A 22,471-nucleotide genomic window follows, 5' to 3' on the forward strand; every position below is an offset into this window, starting at 1 on the left:
ATAACAAACAATATCGCCTGCTCTCACTTCAAGGAGCCTGTGCTCCAGTTTTGCCATTTGAAATTCTAGTACTTTATTTGTATGTTACTTAGTTCCAGCGTGTCTATATAATGCACCTATAAAGTGTATGGATGTACTATGCTAACCAAGATTGCTAGCTTTATAGTGGGTGATGTGACAGTGGTGTAGTCCATCTTTTATATACAGTCAGTTAGAGAAGTGACAAATAATTTTTGTGTGAATCTGAAACAAGCTCTTTCATCTCCTATCACTTTAAGCCAGCTTTCTTTCTTTGCACCATATGATCTTTTACATACAGATTATGATTTAAAGTTGCATCAGTAAAACAAAGGATATAATTATTTGTCGATACTGATATATTCCGAATAAAGAGAGCATGAGTAAGAGACAGCGCATTTCCCAGGTTGTATCTTTAATACCTGTTAATCCACTCCTCAGGGCAAAAGCAAGGAGGTGATGCATGTCAGCTGTTCCCAAATGAGTCGCATGATTCTCAGTTAATTAACTATGTGGGAAAACAATGATAATCCTCTGTCTTTGTAATAAGTGCTGTTCCCCTGCACTCAGTCAAAATTATGTCATCCCCTGAAGATGCCAAGAAAGACCAATGGCCCGTTCAAAAAAAAAAAAACAAATTCAAATAAAACCTTTGATTTTTAGAAATCACAGTAGAAGTTTCAGATTATCTGCATGTCTCATTCATTATATTCATTACATTCATTATGACTGAGCATCTCTTGTGACTCCCTGCTCTGGTGCCATTATATGAGTATTATATGAGAGAGTCATTACTCGGCTAAGAAAATATCTGGTCCTGCACAAGACTAGAACTGAGTAAAACCCAGAGTTCTGCATGTTATCTGCGCTAAGAGCCCATTATACCAGGGTGGACAGGTTAAAACACTGACCCGGAGGGTTTGTTTTATGAACACTTTGCTTATTTCTGTCACTTTTCAATTCTCAGTGTCTGTGTCTGTGGCCACTAGTGGCAAACCAGCTCTCAAGTCAAACTGCAATGACTGTGCCCCAGGGGAGACAGAAAACCTCATCTGCATTATGGAGTGCAGTGCTGTAATAAGGGTGAGAGTAATGTATGCAGACCCGAATGACTCTTTATCCTTGGAAATGATGGCTTCAAGTTAACATTCACACTTTTCTCTAATTCAAATGGAGAAGCACTTAACACAGCCATGCACTTCCAATGCAATAGAATAGAAATCAGAGCTTTTCACAGGAAATGAAAATGAATTAAATCTTTTTTTTTTCTTCCCCTAAAAGCGTCAGAGGACTAAATATGGAAACATTCCACTGTATTAGGCTCATTGCTATATGATACAGGAAGGGAGTGTAACTGAGAAGTTGAGTGGATATACCTCCGGAGTCATAACAAAGGGAAGATTAAGTATCATAAATAAATCTGCTGCACCTTCACTTAAAATGAAAAGTCCACCAAACCATAAATCAAATGTGTGGCTCACAAGTAAGATGCCGAGAGACACAAAGCTGAAAGAGCAGCTCCTTGATGGGAGGAGAAGGAAGAGAGAGAGCAAGAAATAGTTGCACTGAATGTCCCTTGGCCTTGAAGACAAGTGTCCCATTGCACCGTAAGATCAGGGTGTTTACGTGTGCCTTTACTTATTCATCACTAGGCTGTGAATAATGGAAGACACACGAGGAGGATCCTTGTCAGCAGGCTTGAACGCGCACAGAGCTAAGAAAAAGCAGCTCTCTATTTTTACTGGCAATTTCAACAAGTCACTTGTATGTCTGTAACTTACTGTACATCTATTCAATTAATGATCATGTCAGATGGTCTCAGATGGTGCTAAAATTGGCCATCATGCACAAAGCACCCTTCTCAAATCACATCATTAGCTGTTTATTATTATCAGGCCCTGGAACGAGGGCTCCCCTGAGCATTGCTTCTTCTCATTGCCCGTGAACTCTGGCCTTCACAGTGCCAGCCTAAACAAAACTCGACTGCCCTGATTGCATAAACTGATTCATGCATGACTGCACTGCAGTGACTCCAGCATGAGTAAGAGGATTTCATAAACAGGTTTTAGACTCCCCCCCAATGTCTAATCAATCCTCTGTCTTTGCTTTGTCCCGCCAGCATGTGGTTTGCTCCATCCCACAATGCACTAGTGGCAGCAGTCGGCACAAAATGCCAATACAGCTGCAGCTCAGGCAAACAGGCCCAGCCCCATGTTAAGCTGCGACTGTCCATTGCAGTCATTATATAATGCTGCTGATGCCCATGGCAGAGCATGATTAGGGAGCGAATGACTCAGTTACTTTGGTGCTGCAGGATGTATCTATTATTCAGATGTGAGTTCGTCCTCAGTTGCTCTCCCTTGAGCCCGTCTTCCAGCCACGGCTGGACAGTCGCTCAGGAGTTACTGTGAAGAAGCAGCAGAGGTGAAGAGCTCACTGCAGCACGCCTCCAGCAGTGAGCAGTTCAGTTTCAAGAAACACGGATTATTTCTGCAAACAGGAAAATTCACAGTTTAATTCTGCCAAATTTACTGGGAAAGCCATGAACGTGTGACAGTGGAGCTACAGGAAAGCGATATGTCAGAATGTTTTCTGTATTAGTTGCTTCTCGATTTAGAAAGTCTCAGGATGTCGCAGAGTCATGTTTCTGCCCACCTGACTAATGTACGCCCACTATTTACTCTCCATTAAGCTCTCTCTCATTAAGTGTCCACTATTTCACTCTGCCTGTGTGCCATTTGCAAGTAGCACACAGTGCACACTTGAACCTTCTGCTGTGACGGAAAAACACTGAAGGCTGCAGTGAGAGTTAACCAAAGCAGCCTTTAGACTTTTGTCCCATTTATATTATCAATAAGGGCATTTTTTAAATTTAAATTCTTAATGTAGGATCTTTAATTGCAGTTTTAGTCTGTGGCGTTCTTTGGGTCAATTAAATACACTATTTCTTTAATGAATTTCCTTTTTCCGTTCTTCAGCTGTTAAATCTGCTTGATGCTTTATTTACAAAGCTACTGCAGCACTGGTCCCATCACACCAGTTGGCTAATATCAGTTATCGATGGCTTAGTCGTATCAAAGCACAATCCAGAACCGAAGTAAAAAGCCTGGTGCTACAGAAAATGTGAGAGGGACGGCGTTACAGTAAATTAGATTTTTTTTCCCGAGTTTTTGCCACTCTGTAATGATCTGTAATGATCTCTTTCTTCGGGAACAGCCTTGTGTTGAGCTTCAAGGGATTTAAAAGGCTCTACTTTGCTCCGTGTTGCCTATTAATCACAGGCTTCGGCTTTCCCTAATGTGTGGACTTTTTCTGGGAACTGGGCTTTAATGCTTGGTCACTATTACAGTTGCAGTGTCTGCTGTCATGATCAGAGAGCTGTGTTTGAAAACAGGAAATAAAATTTTATATTTAAAGGTATAGTTCACTTGAATACATAACTTCTCACTGCTAATGGATTTTTACTTGCACTGAGTTTATTTTTACATCTGTTTCAACACTAATGACAGAAACAGAGACTTTTCAGTTTGTTTGTTTCTGTCAGATATAGAAATCCTGTAGTTAGTCCTTTTTCTTAATCTGCCCTTTTTCCCAAATAAACCCATAAACACACACACACACACACACACACACACACACACACACACACACACACACACACACACACACACACACACACACACACACACACACACACACACACACAATATTTAGTTTCCTGTCCCTAATACTGTATTATTGTGTTATTATTTTGTAATCTGTATCCAGACTGGAAGCTTATTTGAAAAGCTTTGAATTAATCTCCTTATTTTTTATTATCTAAAAAAGGAAAAAGGATATAACCCACATGTTTACAGCAATCATAAAGACAATTTGTCTTTTCAAAAAGAAAAGTTTGAGAAACTTAATAGTATATAATGTCACTGATCATGTGTAAAAACAAGCTGGAAGGATGTGGATGTATTTACACAAGTCTTAGCTTATCTCTTGTTCCTTGTTGGCCTTTATAACGTCGGAGAAACTGCAGTCACGACTGATATGGAAGATTACAGCCAAAAATCAAACTTATCTGTAAATGGAAACATAAAGGTTAGAAAAATGTTCTAATACATAAATAGATTTACACTAATAGAGATACACTTGGTTTTTTTCTGTAACAGAAAGATGGATGAGAAAATAAATACTACTGGGTCTTTAAAATGACAGATTAAAGCCAGCAGGCAGTTAGCTTAGCTCAGCACAAAGACTGCAAAGAGAAGGAAATCCTAACCGGTCTTGTTCCTTATTTCCCGCAGAACTGTAGAAAGTGTAAAAACAACTGCTTCTGTTTTCGTCTTAGTGCTGTTTGGGAGCTTTTCTTGCAGTCACCGAAGTGTGTCTGAGTGAACGAGTAGCTTGAAGGCTTCTTGGCTGATTTTCAGATTATCACCCTTCTGAAAGCTGACAGCTGGCTTGCATTATTAACCATCCAGCATCTGTCTGGATTTCACAACATCATCCCTCACCTCCCCTCCTCCAAATCCTGCCTACAGGACTCAGCTCTCAGTGGTTCTAATGAGGAGAGAAGATGTGCAAGATTGCAGTGAAGAGAAGCCTGAAATGAGGCCTGATGACAAAAAGCTAGTCTATTCACTGTGCTCTCTCTGACTACACTCGGCCCTGCTGGTTTTATTTTTTTACTTATCAATTAGGATGTGGTTTAGATACGTCAGACCACCAGCACCACACTGGGTCCCAACCCACAAATGTTTTTATTAAAATATAACCTCAGTGACAAATTATTCTAAAATTTGGCAGGTTGTCGTGTCAAAGTTTCACTTGTGCAGACCTTGACATTTGTAATCTTCTCATAAATATGTATGCCATGACTATTTCTGTCACCTAGTGTTCAGTTAAAGTGAGTAATACCCTTTCATCGGCTGTCAAACAAGACAGAGAAATATTCACACATGAAAACTTTCATTTTAACAATCATTTCCCGTCCTGTTAGTAATTTTAAAACGGACCCCAATTAACAGTGTTGCACGAAAAAGAGGGAGCGTTTCAAATTAATATTTAACATGTCATTAGCCTCATTAGTTAAAGTGGTTTATTTTATTTAAAACGAGGAAAGAGCACCTCACTGAGAGGTGCACGCAACCAAAGGTAGATGAGATTATTTATCAGTAATGTTGTTAACAAATTACTTAGCTAAAATAATGGAGAAGAGCAGTGAAACCTTGAGCTTTCATGGGCAAAAGGGGACATATTTCATTTTGTGGCCTCATTTATATTTTGATATTTAAGTCAAGCTTGAGGGATGGCTCAAGCAACACGATGACATTGGTGGCATGGGGTGCAGTAATAAAGTCTGGTGCAGACATTTATGTCTCCCTGAGGCTTAAAGTGAGTTCTGTAAAGCTGTACATTAAGGGAGGGAAAGAACTTGAAAAATAGGATAGGCAATGCATCAACAGGTTTGTAGACTTGATCATGCTGGAAAGGATGAGCAGCAGGTTAGGGTAGTTAAGAATAAGATGGAAATTTGCTAACAAGTGAGTGTGAGAAAATTGAAGGATTACTTCAAGGATCTGATTCATGTAGAAAATGAGAGAAAGGAGGACAGATGGAGGAAAGTTAATGAATCAGGAAGTGCACAGGATAAGCAAGAAGGACGTTAGGGCAGCGATCAAAAGGATTAAGAATGCAAAAGTGGTTGGTCTAGATGGCATACCTGTGGAGGTAAGACAGAGGAGTAGACTTGGTAATCAGATTGTTTAGCACAACTTGGAGAGTGAGAGAATGTCTGAGGAACAGAGAAGAAGTGTACTGGTACCAGTTTTCAAGAACAAGGGTCACATGCAGAGCTGTAGTAACTACAGAGGGATAAAGCTGTTGAAGAGCTGTTGAAGCTAGAGAGGTGGGAGAGATGGGATCAGCAAGACGCAGCATGGCTTCATGCTATGATTTATGGTTTGGAGACAGTGGCACTGACAGAAAGACAGGAGGTCGAGCTGGAGGTGGCAGAGTTGAAGATGTCAAGTTTTTCCGCTGGGAGTGACAGGAATGGACAAGATTATAAATTAGTACATCAGAGGCACAGCTCAGGTTGAGCAGTTTGGAGACAAAGTTAGTGAGGCAAGGTTGAGATGGTTTGGACATGTGCAGAAGAGGGATAGTGGGATAGTCGCTGCCAGGCAAAGGAAAAAGCGGAAGACCTCAGAGGAGGTTCATGGATGTATGGATGATAGGGATAGAAGGAAGGAAGGGGAAAGATGATATGCTGTGGCAACCCTTGAAGTCAGCACCTAAAAGAAGAAGATAATTCAGGTTTCCATATATCCTTATCATCCTTTCATTTTTGTTGTTTTTTTAGCACTAATTACCAAATGTAACCAAGTAAACAGCATATCTTACCCAGTCACATCCTTAACATTTAGCTTGAAACACCACTGTGACTCATAAGTACTCACTTCACGACTGCATTCATATTTCTTAGAAAACATCTTTGTTATTTTATTTTAACAGCAACTTTTTATGCTCATTTTCAGACTCATATTTTTATGCTTTGTCTCTATAGTAGGTTTTTTTCCCCCCCATAGTTCAGAATAATTCTTATGCAACTTGTACAGGGCATTGATGATTATGGGTCTGTGTGCCTCCCCCTCTCTTTGACATCTTACAGATCCAAAACAGAAAAAAAACTACAGAAAACAGAACTATATTTTTCAAACTTTGGAAAAGATTAATAAGATCACTCATCATTGTAACAGTATATACAGTGGCTTGCAAAAGTATTCGGCCCGCTTGAACTTTTCCACATTTTGTCACATTACAGCCACAAACATGAATCAATTTTATTGGAATTCCACGTGAAAGACCAACACAAAGTGGTGCACACGTGAGAAGTGGAACAAAAATCATACATGATTCCAAACATTTTTTACAAATAACTGCAAAGTGGGGTGTGTGTAATTATTCAGCCCCCTGAGCCCCCTCAGTCAATACTTTTTAGAACCACCTTTTGCTGCAATTACAGCTGCCAGACTTTTAGGGTTTGTCTCTACCAGCTTTGCACATCTACAGACTGAAATCCTTGCCCATTCTTCTTTGCAAAACAGCTCCAGCTCAGTCAGATTAGATGGACAGTGTTTGTGAGCAGCAGTTTTCAGATCTTGCCACAGATTTTCGATTGGATTTAGATCTGGACTTTGACTGGGCCAGTCTAACACATGGACATGTTTTGTTTTAAACCGTTCCATTGTTGCCCTGGCTTTATGTTTAGGGTCGTTGTCCTGCTGGAAGGTGAACCTCCGCCCCAGCCTCAAGTCTTTTGTAGACTCCAAGAGGTTTTCTTCCAAGCTTGCTCTGTATTTGGCTCCATCCATCTTCCCATCAACTCTGACCAGCTTCCCTGTCCCTGCTGAAGAGAAGCACCCCCAGAACATGATGCTGCCACCACCATATCTGACAGTGGGGACGGTGTGTTCAGAGTGATGTGAGTTTTCCGCCACACATAGCGTTTTGCATTTTAGCCAAAAAGTTCCATTTTGGTCTCATCTGACCAGAGCAGCTTCTTCCACATGTTTGCTGTGTCCCCCACATGGCTTGTGGCAAACTGCAAACGGGACTTCTTATGGTTTTCTGTTAACAATGACTTTCTTCTTGCCACTCTTCCATAAAGGCCAACTTTGTGCAGTGCACGACTAATAGTTGTCCTATGGACAGATTCCCCCACCTGAGCTGTAGATCTCTGCAGCTCGTCCAGAGTCAGCATGGGCCTCTTGGCTGCATTTCTGATCAGCGCTCTCCTTGTTCGGCCTGTGAGTTTAGGTGGACGGCCTTGTCTTGGTAGGTTTACAGTTGTGCCATACTCCTTCCATTTCTGAATGATCGCTTGATCAGTGCTCTGTGGGATGTTCAAGGCTTGGGAAATCTTTTTGTAGCCTAAGCCTGCTTTAGATTTCTCGATAACTTTATCCCTGACCTGTCTGGTGTGTTCTTTGGACTTCATGGTGTTGTTGCTCCCAATATTCACTTAGACAACCTCTGAGGCCGTCACAGAGCAGCTGTATTTGTACTGACATTAGATTACACACAGGTGCACTCTATTTAGTCATTAGCACTCATCAGGAAATGTCTATGGGCAACTGACTGCACTCAGACCAAAGGGGGCTGAATAATTACGCACGCCTCACTTTTCAGTTATTTATTTGTAAAAAATGTTTGGAATCATGTATGATTTTCATTCCACTTCTCACGTGTGCACCACTTTGTGTTGGTCTTTCACGTGGAATTCCAATAAAATTGATTCATGTTTGTGGCTGTAATGTGACAAAATGTGGGAAAGGTCAAGGGGGCCGAATACTTTTGCAAGCCACTGTATGACAGGAAATAAGGAACAGCAGAGTAGGCACTCTGGTAACAATTTTCAAAGACATCAAATGCATATAGTGAGATGCTACACCACACTGACTGCATTATTTATGTACTGCACTCTTTGCAATAAAGTGTTTTTGTAAGCTGCCAGTGATTTATCTGATTCTTTGCTCAGCAGTGATGCTGCAGAAAGGCTCATTTGTAAACACTGCAGCAACACAAGCCTACAAGCCTCCTTATGCATCACTCCCCAGTCTCTCTAAGTTGACCTTTGATGGTTAATAAAGGTTTGAATTCATACAAATCTGCTGACTACATAATAACTCACACTGGAAAAGCTGAATGAAAAGATTTTATTTCTTCTCCATAAAGTTTCATTTGACTATTATGAGCATGCAGACATGACAAAAGAATTTTCCAAAAAAGAAGGGTTTAGATTTTTTTTTAATGATTGAGCTCAGTTGTTATGTAATGTATTTTGTCTGAAGAGGACGAGAGAATAATCCTCTTTATGAATAATGAAAAATTTACAGATTACATCCTCTCCCATTTTATGAAAAAACAAAAAAACTGAGAGGTGGGCTAAGTGATGACATCCTGGGGTCAACTGTGCCATCATTTATGGCAGGTGCTCGCTCAGAGGAAATGCATTTGAGTGCTCGTGTTTGTGTAGGCTAGTGATGTTACGACTAAAACTCCTGAGGTCCTGGTGTTAGCAAGCGAGGGGAACGGGGTTTATAGTATATTGAAATTTTGTTCGTAACAGCTGTGATGGAACTTTTCCACAGAGGGGATGTGTTGGATTCAACCACGCATGATAATATAGGCATTAATTAACTCACTGACTGCACTGATTGCACTGCAGCTGTGGGAGTTTTGAATAATAGTTGAGTATATAAGTGCTGTCCTCTCACAGTAGAAGGATAGAAATATACACAACTTTTATTACAGTATGAAGAAAGATTTTAATTTTGTGTCAGGACCCGGCCTCAGAATGACTGAGAGAAGAAAGTGATGCACCAGCTTTTGGCCTGAAAGGGTCAGTTATATACTTATTTTACACTTATCTTAGTTATAGTCTTTTCCTCATTTCTTTCTATTTTGCTAGAACAATGGGATGCGCAAATAAACATAGAAACAGAAAAAAAAACCTAAATTAAATATCTGAATTTATCCTTCAACACAGCCTGAACTATCTTAGGCAACTTTAAGTAGTCTTCAGAAATAGTTCTCCAGGCTTCTTGAAGGACATTCAAAGTTCTTCTTTGTACGTTCGGTACCTTTACACGATCCAAGTGACTAACTGCTTGATAAAATCCACAACACTACAAACCATGACACAGCCTCCAGCATATTTTAGTGTTGTTTAGTAATGTTTTAGCATGATTCAGTGAACAGTTGATGGATCAACTGAAGGACCAAATGCTTCTCTGACGTCTTTGCTGTTTTTTCTCCCTTTTCTTAAGGATACTGTTCGTCTCTCTTATAACCTATTTTAAAAATCTGTCTCTTTTGAAGAAAAATACACAGAAATGAGGGTACTTAGAGACTTTTGCACAATACTGTGTATTTGTGTTGTTTTAGTTAGATTAGCCTGGCTTAAGCACAAAACCACAGACACATGTTCATGTGACCAATGGAAGGTCCAAAACTAAATAAATAAGGAAATAAAAATTGTAGAATTTCAGCTCTCAGATGCTAGTTTGACAAAAACAAACGAAAAAAATCAAAAATAATACAGGAAGAACTGGAGTTATATTGTACCTCTGTGTGTGTGTGTGTTTCTGAACTGTGTCCTCTGAAGAGATGAAGGGTTTTCTTATCACACTAAAAAAGCAGCTAAGCTCCTGTAGGCTATTTGTGACTCATTCAAAGCCTTTTTTCCTCAGTCAGATGCCACATAATCAGCTGATTGCCCTATTCATGGACACCGTCACCTCCAGTAAGCCACAGTCCAAAAATCTTTCTAGAGATGGGAAGCAAAGGCAGGGAAAAGTGTACTTTGGAGCTGATGTCAGTATTTCATGTAAACTTGTAAGTAATTTACTGAAAAGATGCATTTTTTAAACCATAAATGAGCAAATGAGTCATTGAAATGACATCACATTTCTCACAGTCAGTAAGAGAATGAAAAACAATAACTTGTATGGGAGTCATGATGTTCTCACAACAATAAGTGTGACAAGAAAAGGAGGCACTGAGCATCTGGTAGCTCGAAGCCGTGTGTTGCTTTGTTCTGGTGAGTAAATCTAAAAATTAACATAACTACACATCTAAACATACTCTATATAGAGAAAAATACAATATGGGGTAAAACACAACAGCAGTAGAAACTGAAAGTACCGAATCAGCAGTAAGTAACTGGGACTCAAATGCCTGAAAGTGACCATATTATGCCTACTTTTTTATTTTTATTACTTGGCTCCTCTTTCAGTTTCGGTGTTATTATACATCCCCAGGCAGACAGCAGCCTGGGACATCGGGACTCATCAGTGACTCAGAGTGTGCAGGATATCAGTGCCAACCTGGAGCCACCAGAGAGTGCTAATTGTGTCTGTTTGGACTCCAATGCATGACTCTGGGAAATGAAACAGCACAAACCAGTTCCTGTCACTGATTAGTATATTCTTTGGCTGCCTACATGGGACTGGTTGGTATTTCTGATCTTAAGTTTGCTCAGCAGTGAAAAAAAGTAGATTTGACTACTTTATCCCAAACAACATACAGAAATGTGAAATATTTGCGGTGATAATTAGAGTAAAATGTATTTTGGGGGTATTTATTGTGTCTAATGGTGGTGTATGCTCAGTGCTGCAGAATGAATGTTTAAGAACAGATGGATAAGGTGTAGTAGACTATAATCTACATGCTCTAATAACTTAGTTAGTAGAGCATGTAGATCCACATGGTGTCTGCATTACATAAACTGTGAGAGCCTAACAGCCTAAATAAACCATTTTGGGTCACTCTTCTGGCCTCCACACTTATTTGTTGATTATAATCGAGTGCACTAAAACGATGTTCTGTGTGTGCTCTGAGGGTTTATTCAGCTCAGATAAGCATGTGTAGCCTTACTCATCTGGCGCATCAGGTTAACGTGACCTTCTGGGGTTTTGTAGCAGGATAAAACTTGAGTAAAGCTGATTTAACTTTGGTCGGATAATGTTTCTTACATTTAATACAATGTAAGTGGACACTTTGTTAGGTACACCTTGTTTCTGCCACACTGGCCCAGTGAGCTGTGTAAATTTTTGTGGTACAGTGAACTGACTGTAATGTTCAAAAACCCAGTTTGAGATGATTTAGGTTTGTGACGCGATGCTTTCTTGCTGCGCGACATCATCCTGGATGTCTGACATCAGCACAGACACGTGTTTTCCTTTCAGAGCACTGTGTGTGAGTGTGTGTGTGTGTGTGTGTGTGTGTGTGCAAACTGCCTGGCTGCATCTTACGTCAAACAATCGAGACAGACATCCAAACACATCGTGAACCTTTTGCCTCAGATCATACTCAGAAACTGAACAAATTCACCTGAACTATTGATTATCTCATTTAGCTGCGTTGCCGAATGAGGAAGGATGACGACAACTTATATGGATGCATAAAGGTCGATAAAAGTCCTGTTCTATAAGCATGAATCACTGTGCTTGTATGGAGCACATTAGGGCTGATGTGCAGGAAAAGAACAATATTTTCAGCCCTTGCAATAACTTGTTAAATGTGAGAGCTCCCCCTATTGATGAAATCCAAGATTACAATAAAAGAAAAAACCACAGATCAGCAGCTGTAATTGAGTAAAAACCAGCCTATCTGTGTACAGGAAAAAAGCAGTCTGAGAATAATCCCCGGACACAACATGCTTGCACATCATGTCGAACACTACTCCACGCGGTGCAGCATGCAGGGAGCATCAGCGTGTGAATGTTTGTGCCCTGAGGTTGATGCAGGGTGGAGAGGCTAAAGCAAAGTTGCCATGGAAACTATTGTATTTCCCTCCAGTGCCATTGGTACGGCTGACATGAGCATGTATCTGCTATTTCCATCATTATTCAACACCTCAGCGCAGTCACAGGACACACACACACACAGGGGAGCTGAGGAGCAGCGTATTAACAAACACAAAGGTTCTTCTATGTTCGACTCTTAAAAATATCACAGTAGTATTGCTATCATCACATCTTGGGCTATTATACATGAAACTCTCAGGGCATTGTTGATCATTTTGTTCCTTAGTCCCCATGAACATTGTTTGCCGATGAAACTAATTTCAAGGTGAGAAAATATGATACTTATCATCGTTTTCTCGCTGCACGCTCATGAAACTAGGTCATTAAACTGTACCCACAAATTCAACCCAACATGAGTGCAAAGACTTTCCAGTTTAAAGAACATGGCAAATATTACTGATGTGAGATCTAAAAGAACAAAACACAAATACACAAGCATAAGCCAAGTTTAGTCAAGCAATTACTTATTTTCCAGACGCATGTAGCAATGTCTTTATTCTCTTCACTAAGCAGAAGTTTCCATTTTGTCTTGTGCGTTGCGTCTGTTAAAAGTTAAACTGCTAAAAAAAACTTTCTGGGCTCTCGGACATTTTAATTATTCAACATCTGATGTTGTAATTGCTCTTGTAACACTTGCACTTAATTCCATTACTATTTAATTGCTTTTCTTGTGCAAAATCTCACAATCAGTAGCATTCAGAATGATAATAAAGACAATTAAAAAACATTAGAGAATGTTAAATCTTCTTTTAAAAAACAAAACAAAAAAAACTAATTATAATATTATTTATATAATATGATGACATTAAACACTTCACACCCACAACAAATGCACCAGTGTGTATTGCATGGGCTGGGCTCTTGTAAATGTTAATCTCACCTCATTAACTTTAACCACTGGAATTCTTTTCTTTTCTACAAATCAATAATCCAGCTTTGTGTGAGGGATTTTGCCAGATTGAGCATCGAGGGGGATTTTGGTAAACTAAGCATAAGGAGAAAGAATCAGAGAAATCCTGGATGAAGTGATTTTTCTGATTTGCAATTTTTTGGATGCTGCCGTGCATATCAGATGGACCTGATGTGACCTGCAGCGGGCCTGTCATGATAGTCAAAATAAGAACCCCAAGTCCATGTGGATCTTGTGCCAGTGAGGCACTAAGACCCAGTGGAGGGGAGGGAAGGCGGGTGCCCCCCCCCCGCTGCCTGCCTGTCTGCGCTACACGAATCTGCAGTTTCTTTGGTCGCATGCTGGCGATAGCACGTGTGTGTGTGTGTGTGCAAGAGTGTGGGGAGAGTGTGTGAGTGTGAGAGACAGAGCCCCTGCACTCTTTTTTTTTCCTTCCATCTCAACCTTCTGCTTCTGCTCTGTCTCTCCACCTCCAATCTTGCTGCACGAGATCTAAGAGGACGGAGGTGTGCGTTGTGTTTTTGAAGGGAAGAGGAGGGGGAGTGGGGGTGGTCAGGATGATGACGAGATGAAAGGGGCCAGGTGAGGAGGAGACACAGGAGTGCCCCTTTCCTCTTTCCCCCTTCTCCTTCTCTCTCTCTCTTGCTCTCGCTTCCTCTCTCTCTCTCTCTCTGTGACGTGGTGTGTGTGCGTGTTTGCTGTGTGTGTGTGAGAGAGAGAGTGAAACAGGTCGGCTATGCTTCAGCAGACTGGACTGTGAACCTGCACAGGAGGAAGCAGCCCTTTCCAGATTGAGGTATGTCACTGAATTGTCATCACACGCATTTCCACAATACCTGCGCCACGTGGGGAGATTTGTGATTGAGTGAAAGACGGGATGCTGAAGGCGGTAGAAACTGACTCAAGGGGCAGCGTATTCTCTCATCAAATCACACATTACGTTAACGTATCCACATTAAAGGACAAGGACGTGTGAGAATAGATATTCTCGTCTCATTTAAAACCCTGTTTTTCGCTTGCATGTTGCTGCTGAGAAGTGAAAGTGCTTTGTAATGAAAAAGGACACTTGAACAACAGGCTTGTTTTCTGCTCACGGTAAACACAGTGTCATGTGCATATGATAGGGTCATATGGTTTTCAGTCAGCAGTTAGAGAGATTTCGCACAACCTTAGGCTGAAGCTTTGTATGAATTTTGTGCAGCTCTTAAAGCAACATAAACTGGGCAAGTGTGAGTTGAACGTCGCACAACAGCTTGTGCTGGTTTAGAGTCCTCGAATCTTTCTCCAGTTTTTGCCAGTAAAACTTTCATAAAGATTAAAGATCCTTTGAGAGTTTATTCCACTTCACTTTGGAGAGTTACACTGATGATAAATGTTTCCATAAAGCAATCAGGGCTGATTAGACTAAGACCCTCCAGAAGACTGCTCCACGCTTGTCTCTGCATCACAGATGAGCTGCTTTTTAAAAAAAAATTCAGCTGAAGGTGACTCTTTCCCTTTGACCGATTCAGCAAAGGCCACCTACTTATGCTTCTGTGTCTGACTGGTGGCTGTTGTGCTCGATGTGCATACGTGGGCAGGAAAAGAAGAGGTGCTTTGCAGGGATGTCACACTTGTGAAATGGAAAACTTGCACCTGCAGCTGTGCAGCATATGGAAATGTACCGAAGGCTTTGTGCTCGTTCCACGGCTTTTATAGCGCGTGGGGTTGAGCGCAGGTGAGGTTGCGACAGTAAACAGTGCAGGATCTACTCCAGTAGCAAACACTAATACGGACAGCTGAAGGTGCTCTTCTTTACTTCACATCCCTTTTAGGCAATTTTAAAATGCATACTTTTTCACTCAGAAACACATTTAATACATTACTGTTAAAATACAGCGTAGATAATTAAGAAACTGTTCAGAAGTCCTATCAGAACTTTTTTATAAAAAGAAAGTAAAACAAACACTTTGTTTTACATGTCAGGATTGCACTTGATGATCTTTTCGACCCAGCGGTGATCTGTGAGTTTTGCAGATTATTTTCTATTTCAGTTTAGATCTTCTGTCAGTTAAGGAGGGCATACGGTTTACTCTGTGCTTTGAGCCTCTCCCTGGGGTTTCAGCTGCCCTGAAAAGACACATCTGATGATTCAAAAACTCAAATATGTAGTAAATGGTGACTTATGGTTATATGCTAGGCTACAAGCAGGACTGGATCAAATCTGATAGGTTTACATTTAAGTAGAAGAGCTAAAATTAATCAACTTGAAATTAGAAAAGTTACAGAGCAAAAAAAAAAAGGGAAAAAGTGATTTTTTTAGGATATTAAAATCAAATGATCAAATTCTATAACTACTGCCTTTTAATCTATAATTTTGCAATTTTGTAATCACTTATCAACTGCACACGTTTTATCCACTGAAAGTCAAGAGAGGATGCTTCAAAAAATCTTCTGTGTTATACAAAAGAAAATAAATCAAATGTAATATTTGTTGTGGCCACCAGTTAAAACAGCAGTTCTCCTCAGTATATTTAAATCTGGCCCTTTGTTTAGGGTTAATTTTACATTTACATTGCACATTACATTGACCAATCAGATGCCTCAGTGATATCATTGCATGATTTTTCGTTTGTATAGAATATTATTTACCTTTTAAATTAGTCTCAGACAACTAGTTTTACCTTTTTTCATTCATTGTGGCAAGATGAGTCTCAAATGTTTATCTTCAGCAATACCTGACTGAGCTGGACTTTCTATTTTGTTTCAGATCTTTTGTGGTGTTGTTAGAAAGAGGACGTCTTCCTTAAGAGTTCTGTTACGCCCGTGTTTGATCATCTGCTGAGCTTTGGGCCAAGGTCTATGGAAGTGAGGACCTGTAGGGTTCAAGCTGCCATGACAGAAACCACTGCCTGAGCTTCTCAGCGATACTCTACGAAAGGGGAGGATGGGTGATGGGCCCGTGAAATTCAGCGGACTGTCTCCTCTTTATCCCATCCTCTCATGGAGCGTCCTGTCACACCAAGCCCCTCCTGGAACACTTCTTTCTCCCTGTTTCCACCCTCACTGCAGCCAAACATCTCTAATGTCACCTCACCCACGACGAGCATCCCAGGTGGGATAGATTTGAATCGCTCCTTGGCACTGTGTGCTATGCTCATTATGAACATGCTTGCAGTGGTGGGCAACTTGGCTGTGATCATTGTCATCACCAAAACGCCGCAGCTGCGTAAGTTTGCCTTCGTGTTCCACCTCTGTCTGGTGGATCTGGTGGCAGCGCTGGTGTTGATGCCTCTGGGGATGCTGTCAGATCAAATCCTGGTGGACGAAGCGCTGTGTCGGAGCTACCTCTGCTTGAGTGTATGTCTAGTGAGCGCTGTCATCCTCACCATATGTGCGATCAATGTGGAGCGCTATTACTACATTGTCCACCCCATGCGTCACGAGGTAAAGATGACAGTGGGGGTGGTGGTGATGGTACTAATAGGAATCTGGATTAAAGCTGTTGTCATGTCAGTACTTCCACTCCTGGGCCGGCTGCTCCAGGGAAACCAGGGTCTGGGGGCTTCTTCCCTCCTCGTTCCCACTCAGAGACACTGCTCCCTCCACTGGACAGGTGGCGGGATCACACGCCTGGTCTTCATGGTTTTCTTTACAGTCATCTATTTTCTGTGCCCTATGCTGATCATACTGGTGGTCTACTGCAACATGTTTAAGGTGGCACGAGTAGCAGCCATGCAGCACGGCCCCCTCCCCACTTGGATGGACACTCCAAGACAACGATCCGAGTCTGTGAGCAGCCATTCAACCATGGCGGCCAGCCTCGGAGGAACTGGTTCCCGCACCACCCCTCAAAGGACCTTCAGTGGGGGGAAGGCTGCAGTGGTTCTGGTGGCAGTGGGAGGCCAGTTCTTCTGCTGCTGGCTGCCATATTTTTCGTTCCACCTTTACTCGGCTGTAGTGTCTACCTCCCCTGCTTCATTAGCCCAGCTGGAGGATGTGGTGACATGGATTGGCTACTTCTGCTTCACATCCAACCCCTTCTTCTACGGTTGCCTGAACCGTCAGATCCGCGAGGAGCTGAGCCGCCACTTGGCTTGCCTTTTCAAGCGCGCTGGGCCCAGAGAAGGAGAGCAGCTGCCCAGCCGAGAGGCCTCTATTGAGGAAAACTTTTTGCAGTTCCTTCAGGGCACTGGATGCAATCTGGAGCCCTGCAACTCTCACAGCAGAGCCAGCCTAGAGTTGCCAGAGACTGAGGATCTTCAGGAATCAGCTGTTCAGCAGCACATGCCAGCTGACTTCCACATCCCAGGGCAGATCCTTGAGGAAACCTCAGAGTTCATACAGCAGCAACAGCTGAACAATGAGCTCCATGTATCAGAGAACTGCTTCAAAACTGTACCAGAGCTGTAGCCGACTCATGTACGCACTCTTCTGCCATACAATAAGCCAATAAATATATTTAGTTTTCTTCATATTTTTTACAATTTGTTGAATTAATACATCTCTAGCTGATGCTACAAAGTGCTTTAAAGCAAAGTGAACTGTAAACACGGTATCTTCTTGGAAGAATTTAAGTTATGTAGCTTTTTTAGTGAAAGACAGACTTCAATATATCTTGTGCTTCATTTTACTTTTAGCCCAACAGTCAGATGCACTGTAGCATCACATGCTTTAAGAGCCATACGGTGTGAGGCCGCTTCTGTGTCACATCAGTGGACAAACACCGAGCCCTTGTTGTGCTTATCATAGTCCAGTGAAGTGACAAATGTCACATAAACATAAGAAGTGTGGAAACTTTGTCAAAGCAATGTTCATAGTTGTCAGTGTTTTTATTACGCACTGTTAGAGCCATTCAAAAGAACTTTTCGCAGAGTGTTTAGTTTTGATATGCATTCATTTAAATGTGGATTCCCCGCTGAATATGCAAAGACAATGCACCATACAAAGTTCATCATATCAGCCCCTCTGCCCTGCCATCTGCATTTTCGCCCTCCTGGTTATTGTTTAAAATGAATTCACCAAGAGATGAAAATTTTCTCTCATCATTGTGTATTCAGAGCAATCAGTTCAAGGTTTTACTGCTGGGTCTTTAAACCAAACAGATACTTTATAACCGATTTAACCAACAAACACTTTCATCATTAAAAGACAGAGCACCGCCCCAGGCACTCGTACGTGCACCAACAAAGTGTTTGCAGAACAGCCAGTTTGTTTAAGTAAAAGATTCTTAGTTCCTGTAGCTGTCACTGCCAGTTTGTTTAGTGAGTAAAGAATCTGTTTTTATCATGTATTTATTCCACTTGCACATCTCATTACACCAAGGAATTAATGCAAAAATGTTCCTCCATATAGAGTTTAAAATATTCATCGCGCTGAACAGGGATCATTTCACAGCTGTTACTGCTGCTGGTATTTATAATAAACAGGCTGACAGAGTATTTTTAACCATTTTCCAGGAACGTTATTATCGTGTTTATCTGTTCTTAGTCTTGTGATTATCACCTCCTCACCAAAATCATCTCACATTGGCAGACTCGTGATTGCAACCCCTCCTCCTCCTCCCCAGCCCCCCCACTCAAAGAATTGCTTTAATTGTTTCGATAGAGGTGGCGTTAAGGATTTAGGCTGTAAAGAAGGAAAAACAAAAAACTGACTACAGCATTAAAACAGCTGAAATACGGCTCGGGATGAACAGATTCGCACACCAGTACTAATTACCCTGTAATGTCTGCACTGTTTACAGGTAAACATAAGGAGCTGTGTGAGTGCTCTCGTGTTTGTGCAATAAACAACCAGGGCTTGTTGTGGCTACATAGAGCACAGAGGTGTGGCAATGCTTACACATGGAAAGCTTTGCCATTGGCCTCATTCAAACGGCAGATGGAAGACATTGGCGATACTTTTTCTGATCTCAGGTGGAATACAAACTGTTTGCACAAGTCACACGAGAAGTGACAAACGTTCCAAAGACAAATTACAAGGCACAAGTCTCTTGCTAAACAATTTCTTTCTTTCTTTTTCTTTTTTAAATACTTCCTATCTATTGCTGCCTTCATCCATTCTGGACTGCCTCATACCGGACGGACGGCAATGATCACAAGACACTAAACACAAGGCGCGCAGGAGAAGGTTCATAGCTTGCTGGGAGTCAGAACAAAAAAAGGTCTCTTTGTCAGGGAAAGGCATAATGTTCTTTAACTATCTTGCGATATGACTGTGCTGCATGTTGTTTTTCAGGCAGGGTTGCCCCATCAGCTTCTCTTAAAAAGAGCTTTAACGTGAAGCCCTACCTTAAACTTAGCAGCGACGAGCGAGTGACATACAATCACTGGCATGATGCTCAGATTTCTTCTGTGTTTATTTATTTTTTAATAATTTATTAACAGCTGATAGACTGCTAAAACCTTCCAAATGCAAAACTATTACACAATTTATTTATTTTAAAAAAATAATTTAAAACTGACTCGATTTATTTCACTTGCACTGCTGAACGGGGGTTTAATCTCTTTGGATTGTCTCTGTTTTTTTTCTGTGGAGTATTACTTTATTATTTTTATGATACAATGCTGTAATAACTTCAGTGATATTTCCCACAGTCTGGGGTCATTACAAAACCCCTTATACCGAGAGAACATCAATCCAACGCTCAATCATCTGGTTTCCATTACTCTAGCGGCAAAATCGCCCAGACCAATCTCATTAAATGCTTTAAGCTGTCTTTCTGTGACCATCTGTTGATTGCGAGGACAGAGAAATAACCTGGTCTGAAGGTGAACTGCAGATAATATTCTTACCTTTGGGAGAATTCTGGACATCATTAAACAGAGTTTTGTTTGTACTGTAAATCATCAGTACAGTGGTGATGTTTTCCATGTTCCTCTGTGTTTCTCTTTTTCGCACTTCAGCTGCAAAGGCAGCTCCTATTCTTAATTCTTAAGATTTTGTTTGTCTCCATGTTAAGATTTTGCTGTGTACCTCCCTCCCTCAACTGAAATCATTAAAGATGCAGCAAGAAGATTAACTTGAGTGTTGCTGGTTGAATTTGTAGTTGTAGACATATTTTTTTTTCCAGATCAATAACTGCATCAATCGCATGAGCAACCCCATCAATCATCTCCTTTCTCTCGTGCCCTCTAGGTACCTCCTGCTCTTTACCTCTGCGTGTGTCCTTGCACACACGTGTGTGTGCGTGTGTGATGTAGGTAGGGGGTGAAATGAAACAGTAGGACAGGATGAAAGAGGAGTGACATTTTGAGTAAGGTGGGATGCTGCTATCCCTCAACAAAACACTGCCCCCATGCTGGACTTTTATCACAAATGTAGCAAAACCTGCGAGCTAGTAAGACAACACAGCCATATTGCATCATACACACAACAGACCTCATTCTCCTCATGTCATTTACCAAACACACTCTCTCAATTTGGCATCTATTTACGCTGCAGCATCCCTCTGACATGTCAGTACTGCAGCAGCTGACCTGTACAGCTGACCCCTCCACCACCCCAACATCCACCTGCAGGATTTAGGAGGTCACAGTTAGATCCACTATTTGCTCTAGAAAGACAGAGTTGTTTGCAGCTTCACCTCTGTACACCACTGCAGTGGTGCAGAATTTCAGCTTAAAATCAGTGGATTTTACAAAGACCTTGCATGAGCTGTTGAGGAATTGCAGCCATTCTTATGCTAAGTCCCACATTTTCAGAGGCTCAAATTTAACCGGACAGTTGACTGACAGGTACTTTCATGCCCAGATGAAGGCTGTTCCCTTGTTATTTCATGCCAAATGGAGCAGGCATAACATCTGAAGTTGATTCAAAGTGTTTACTTTGTTTTGTTTTTTATAGCTGTCACTTTAATGTTAATTATGAGACCTAAAGAGTGAAGGAAATCATCATTAGGCTGAAAACCCCCCAGAACACCATCAGAGAGACAGCAAAAACCTACAATGTGATGCATTGTTAAAAAGATTGAATTCACTGATCAGCGTAGCAACACTAAATAGCCTGAAAGACCACAGAAGATAGCTAAAGTGCATTAGGCCAAAATTCTTTTCATTGTTTAAGAAAAATAGCTTCTCAATTTCTAACCATGTCAAGACGACACTCGCGGAGGTTGGGGTATCATTGTCAAGGTCTACAATCAAGAAATGCCTTCATGAATGTAAATGCAGAGGGTTTACAATCAAGGTCTACACTGAAGACCAGAAAAACCAGGTGAGACTAGAAGACATCTAAAAGCACTCACACTCTCTGCTCAGATACATCCAAACGCCACAAAACTGATCAGACAGCGCTTCACGGTGCAAATGGATAATGTACCCAAAACAAACTGCAAAAGCAACTGAAGAGTTTTTCAAGGCAAAGAAATGGGATATTCTTCCATGGCCGAGTGAGTCACCTGATCTCTGATGGGGATTGTGTATAAAATGTCTGTAATTCCTGATAAGTTAATGCAAAGCTTTTGTTAAAAACCTTGAATTAAAGCTGAAAAATCTGCTCTTCAGTCTTAATGGTTTGATCTATAATCCACCGTCATTGTCTCTTTGTCCAACAAATTAAGGACCCAACTGTATTTAACTTATACTTTCCATTATCACGTGTAACAATTTTTGGGTGGAATGATAGTTTAAAAAGTCTAGAGGCCAGCACAAACTATATTCTGCTGCTGTGATGAAATCATTTAATTTGTGAACTTTCTGACTGAACTTGGGGTTCTGCATTGACAGCCTTATCATTAAATGCACAAATTTCACAAATAATGTGAATACGAATAAGAATAGATAAGAATAAGAATAATTTATTCTAACAAGGGGTAAAGACTAAGTCATTGCAGCAGCCCATGCAAAACATGCATGGTTACTCAAGTTATAATTATTTTTATTATTTTAAAAAAAATATATATATACACATATTAAACTAAAACTAAAGCCACTACTATGTTTTAGTAATGTTTAATTGCTTTGTGTATGGACTATACAACACCGTAGCTCGTAAGGTAGCAGGGGACTTAGTTCCCCTCTTTGTTTATTGTTATCGTAAGTTTATATGTTAATAGGCCACATGCAGCACTAGTTACTGTAAGCTAATTTCTTTTTCATATGCAAATACATATCAGCATATCCCCTTTCTGTATTCACCAGATACATCAAAACACAGAGGACACAAGCATCATCTGAGGCTCCACCACAGCTTTCTG

The 22,471-nt window shown here is 41.0% G+C and overlaps 1 protein-coding gene across 1 annotated transcript; it reads left to right on the forward strand.

The window, feature by feature from the left end:
• The first annotated feature begins 16,275 nt into the window (after positions 1–16,275).
• On the forward strand, positions 16,276–17,685 carry gpr61 (G protein-coupled receptor 61). The gene has a single exon (XM_085345124.1). It carries the CDS (start codon positions 16,276–16,278, stop codon positions 17,683–17,685), a length of 1,410 nt encoding a protein of 469 aa, XP_085201250.1.
• Positions 17,686–22,471: the final 4,786 nt, after the last annotated feature.

The sequence above is a fragment of the Diplotaxodon limnothrissa genome, linkage group LG20, assembly GCF_057381915.1.
Source record: "Diplotaxodon limnothrissa isolate DT_005_m linkage group LG20, D_limnothrissa_male_GT1.1, whole genome shotgun sequence".
Classification (NCBI taxonomy): Eukaryota; Metazoa; Chordata; class Actinopteri; order Cichliformes; family Cichlidae; genus Diplotaxodon; species Diplotaxodon limnothrissa.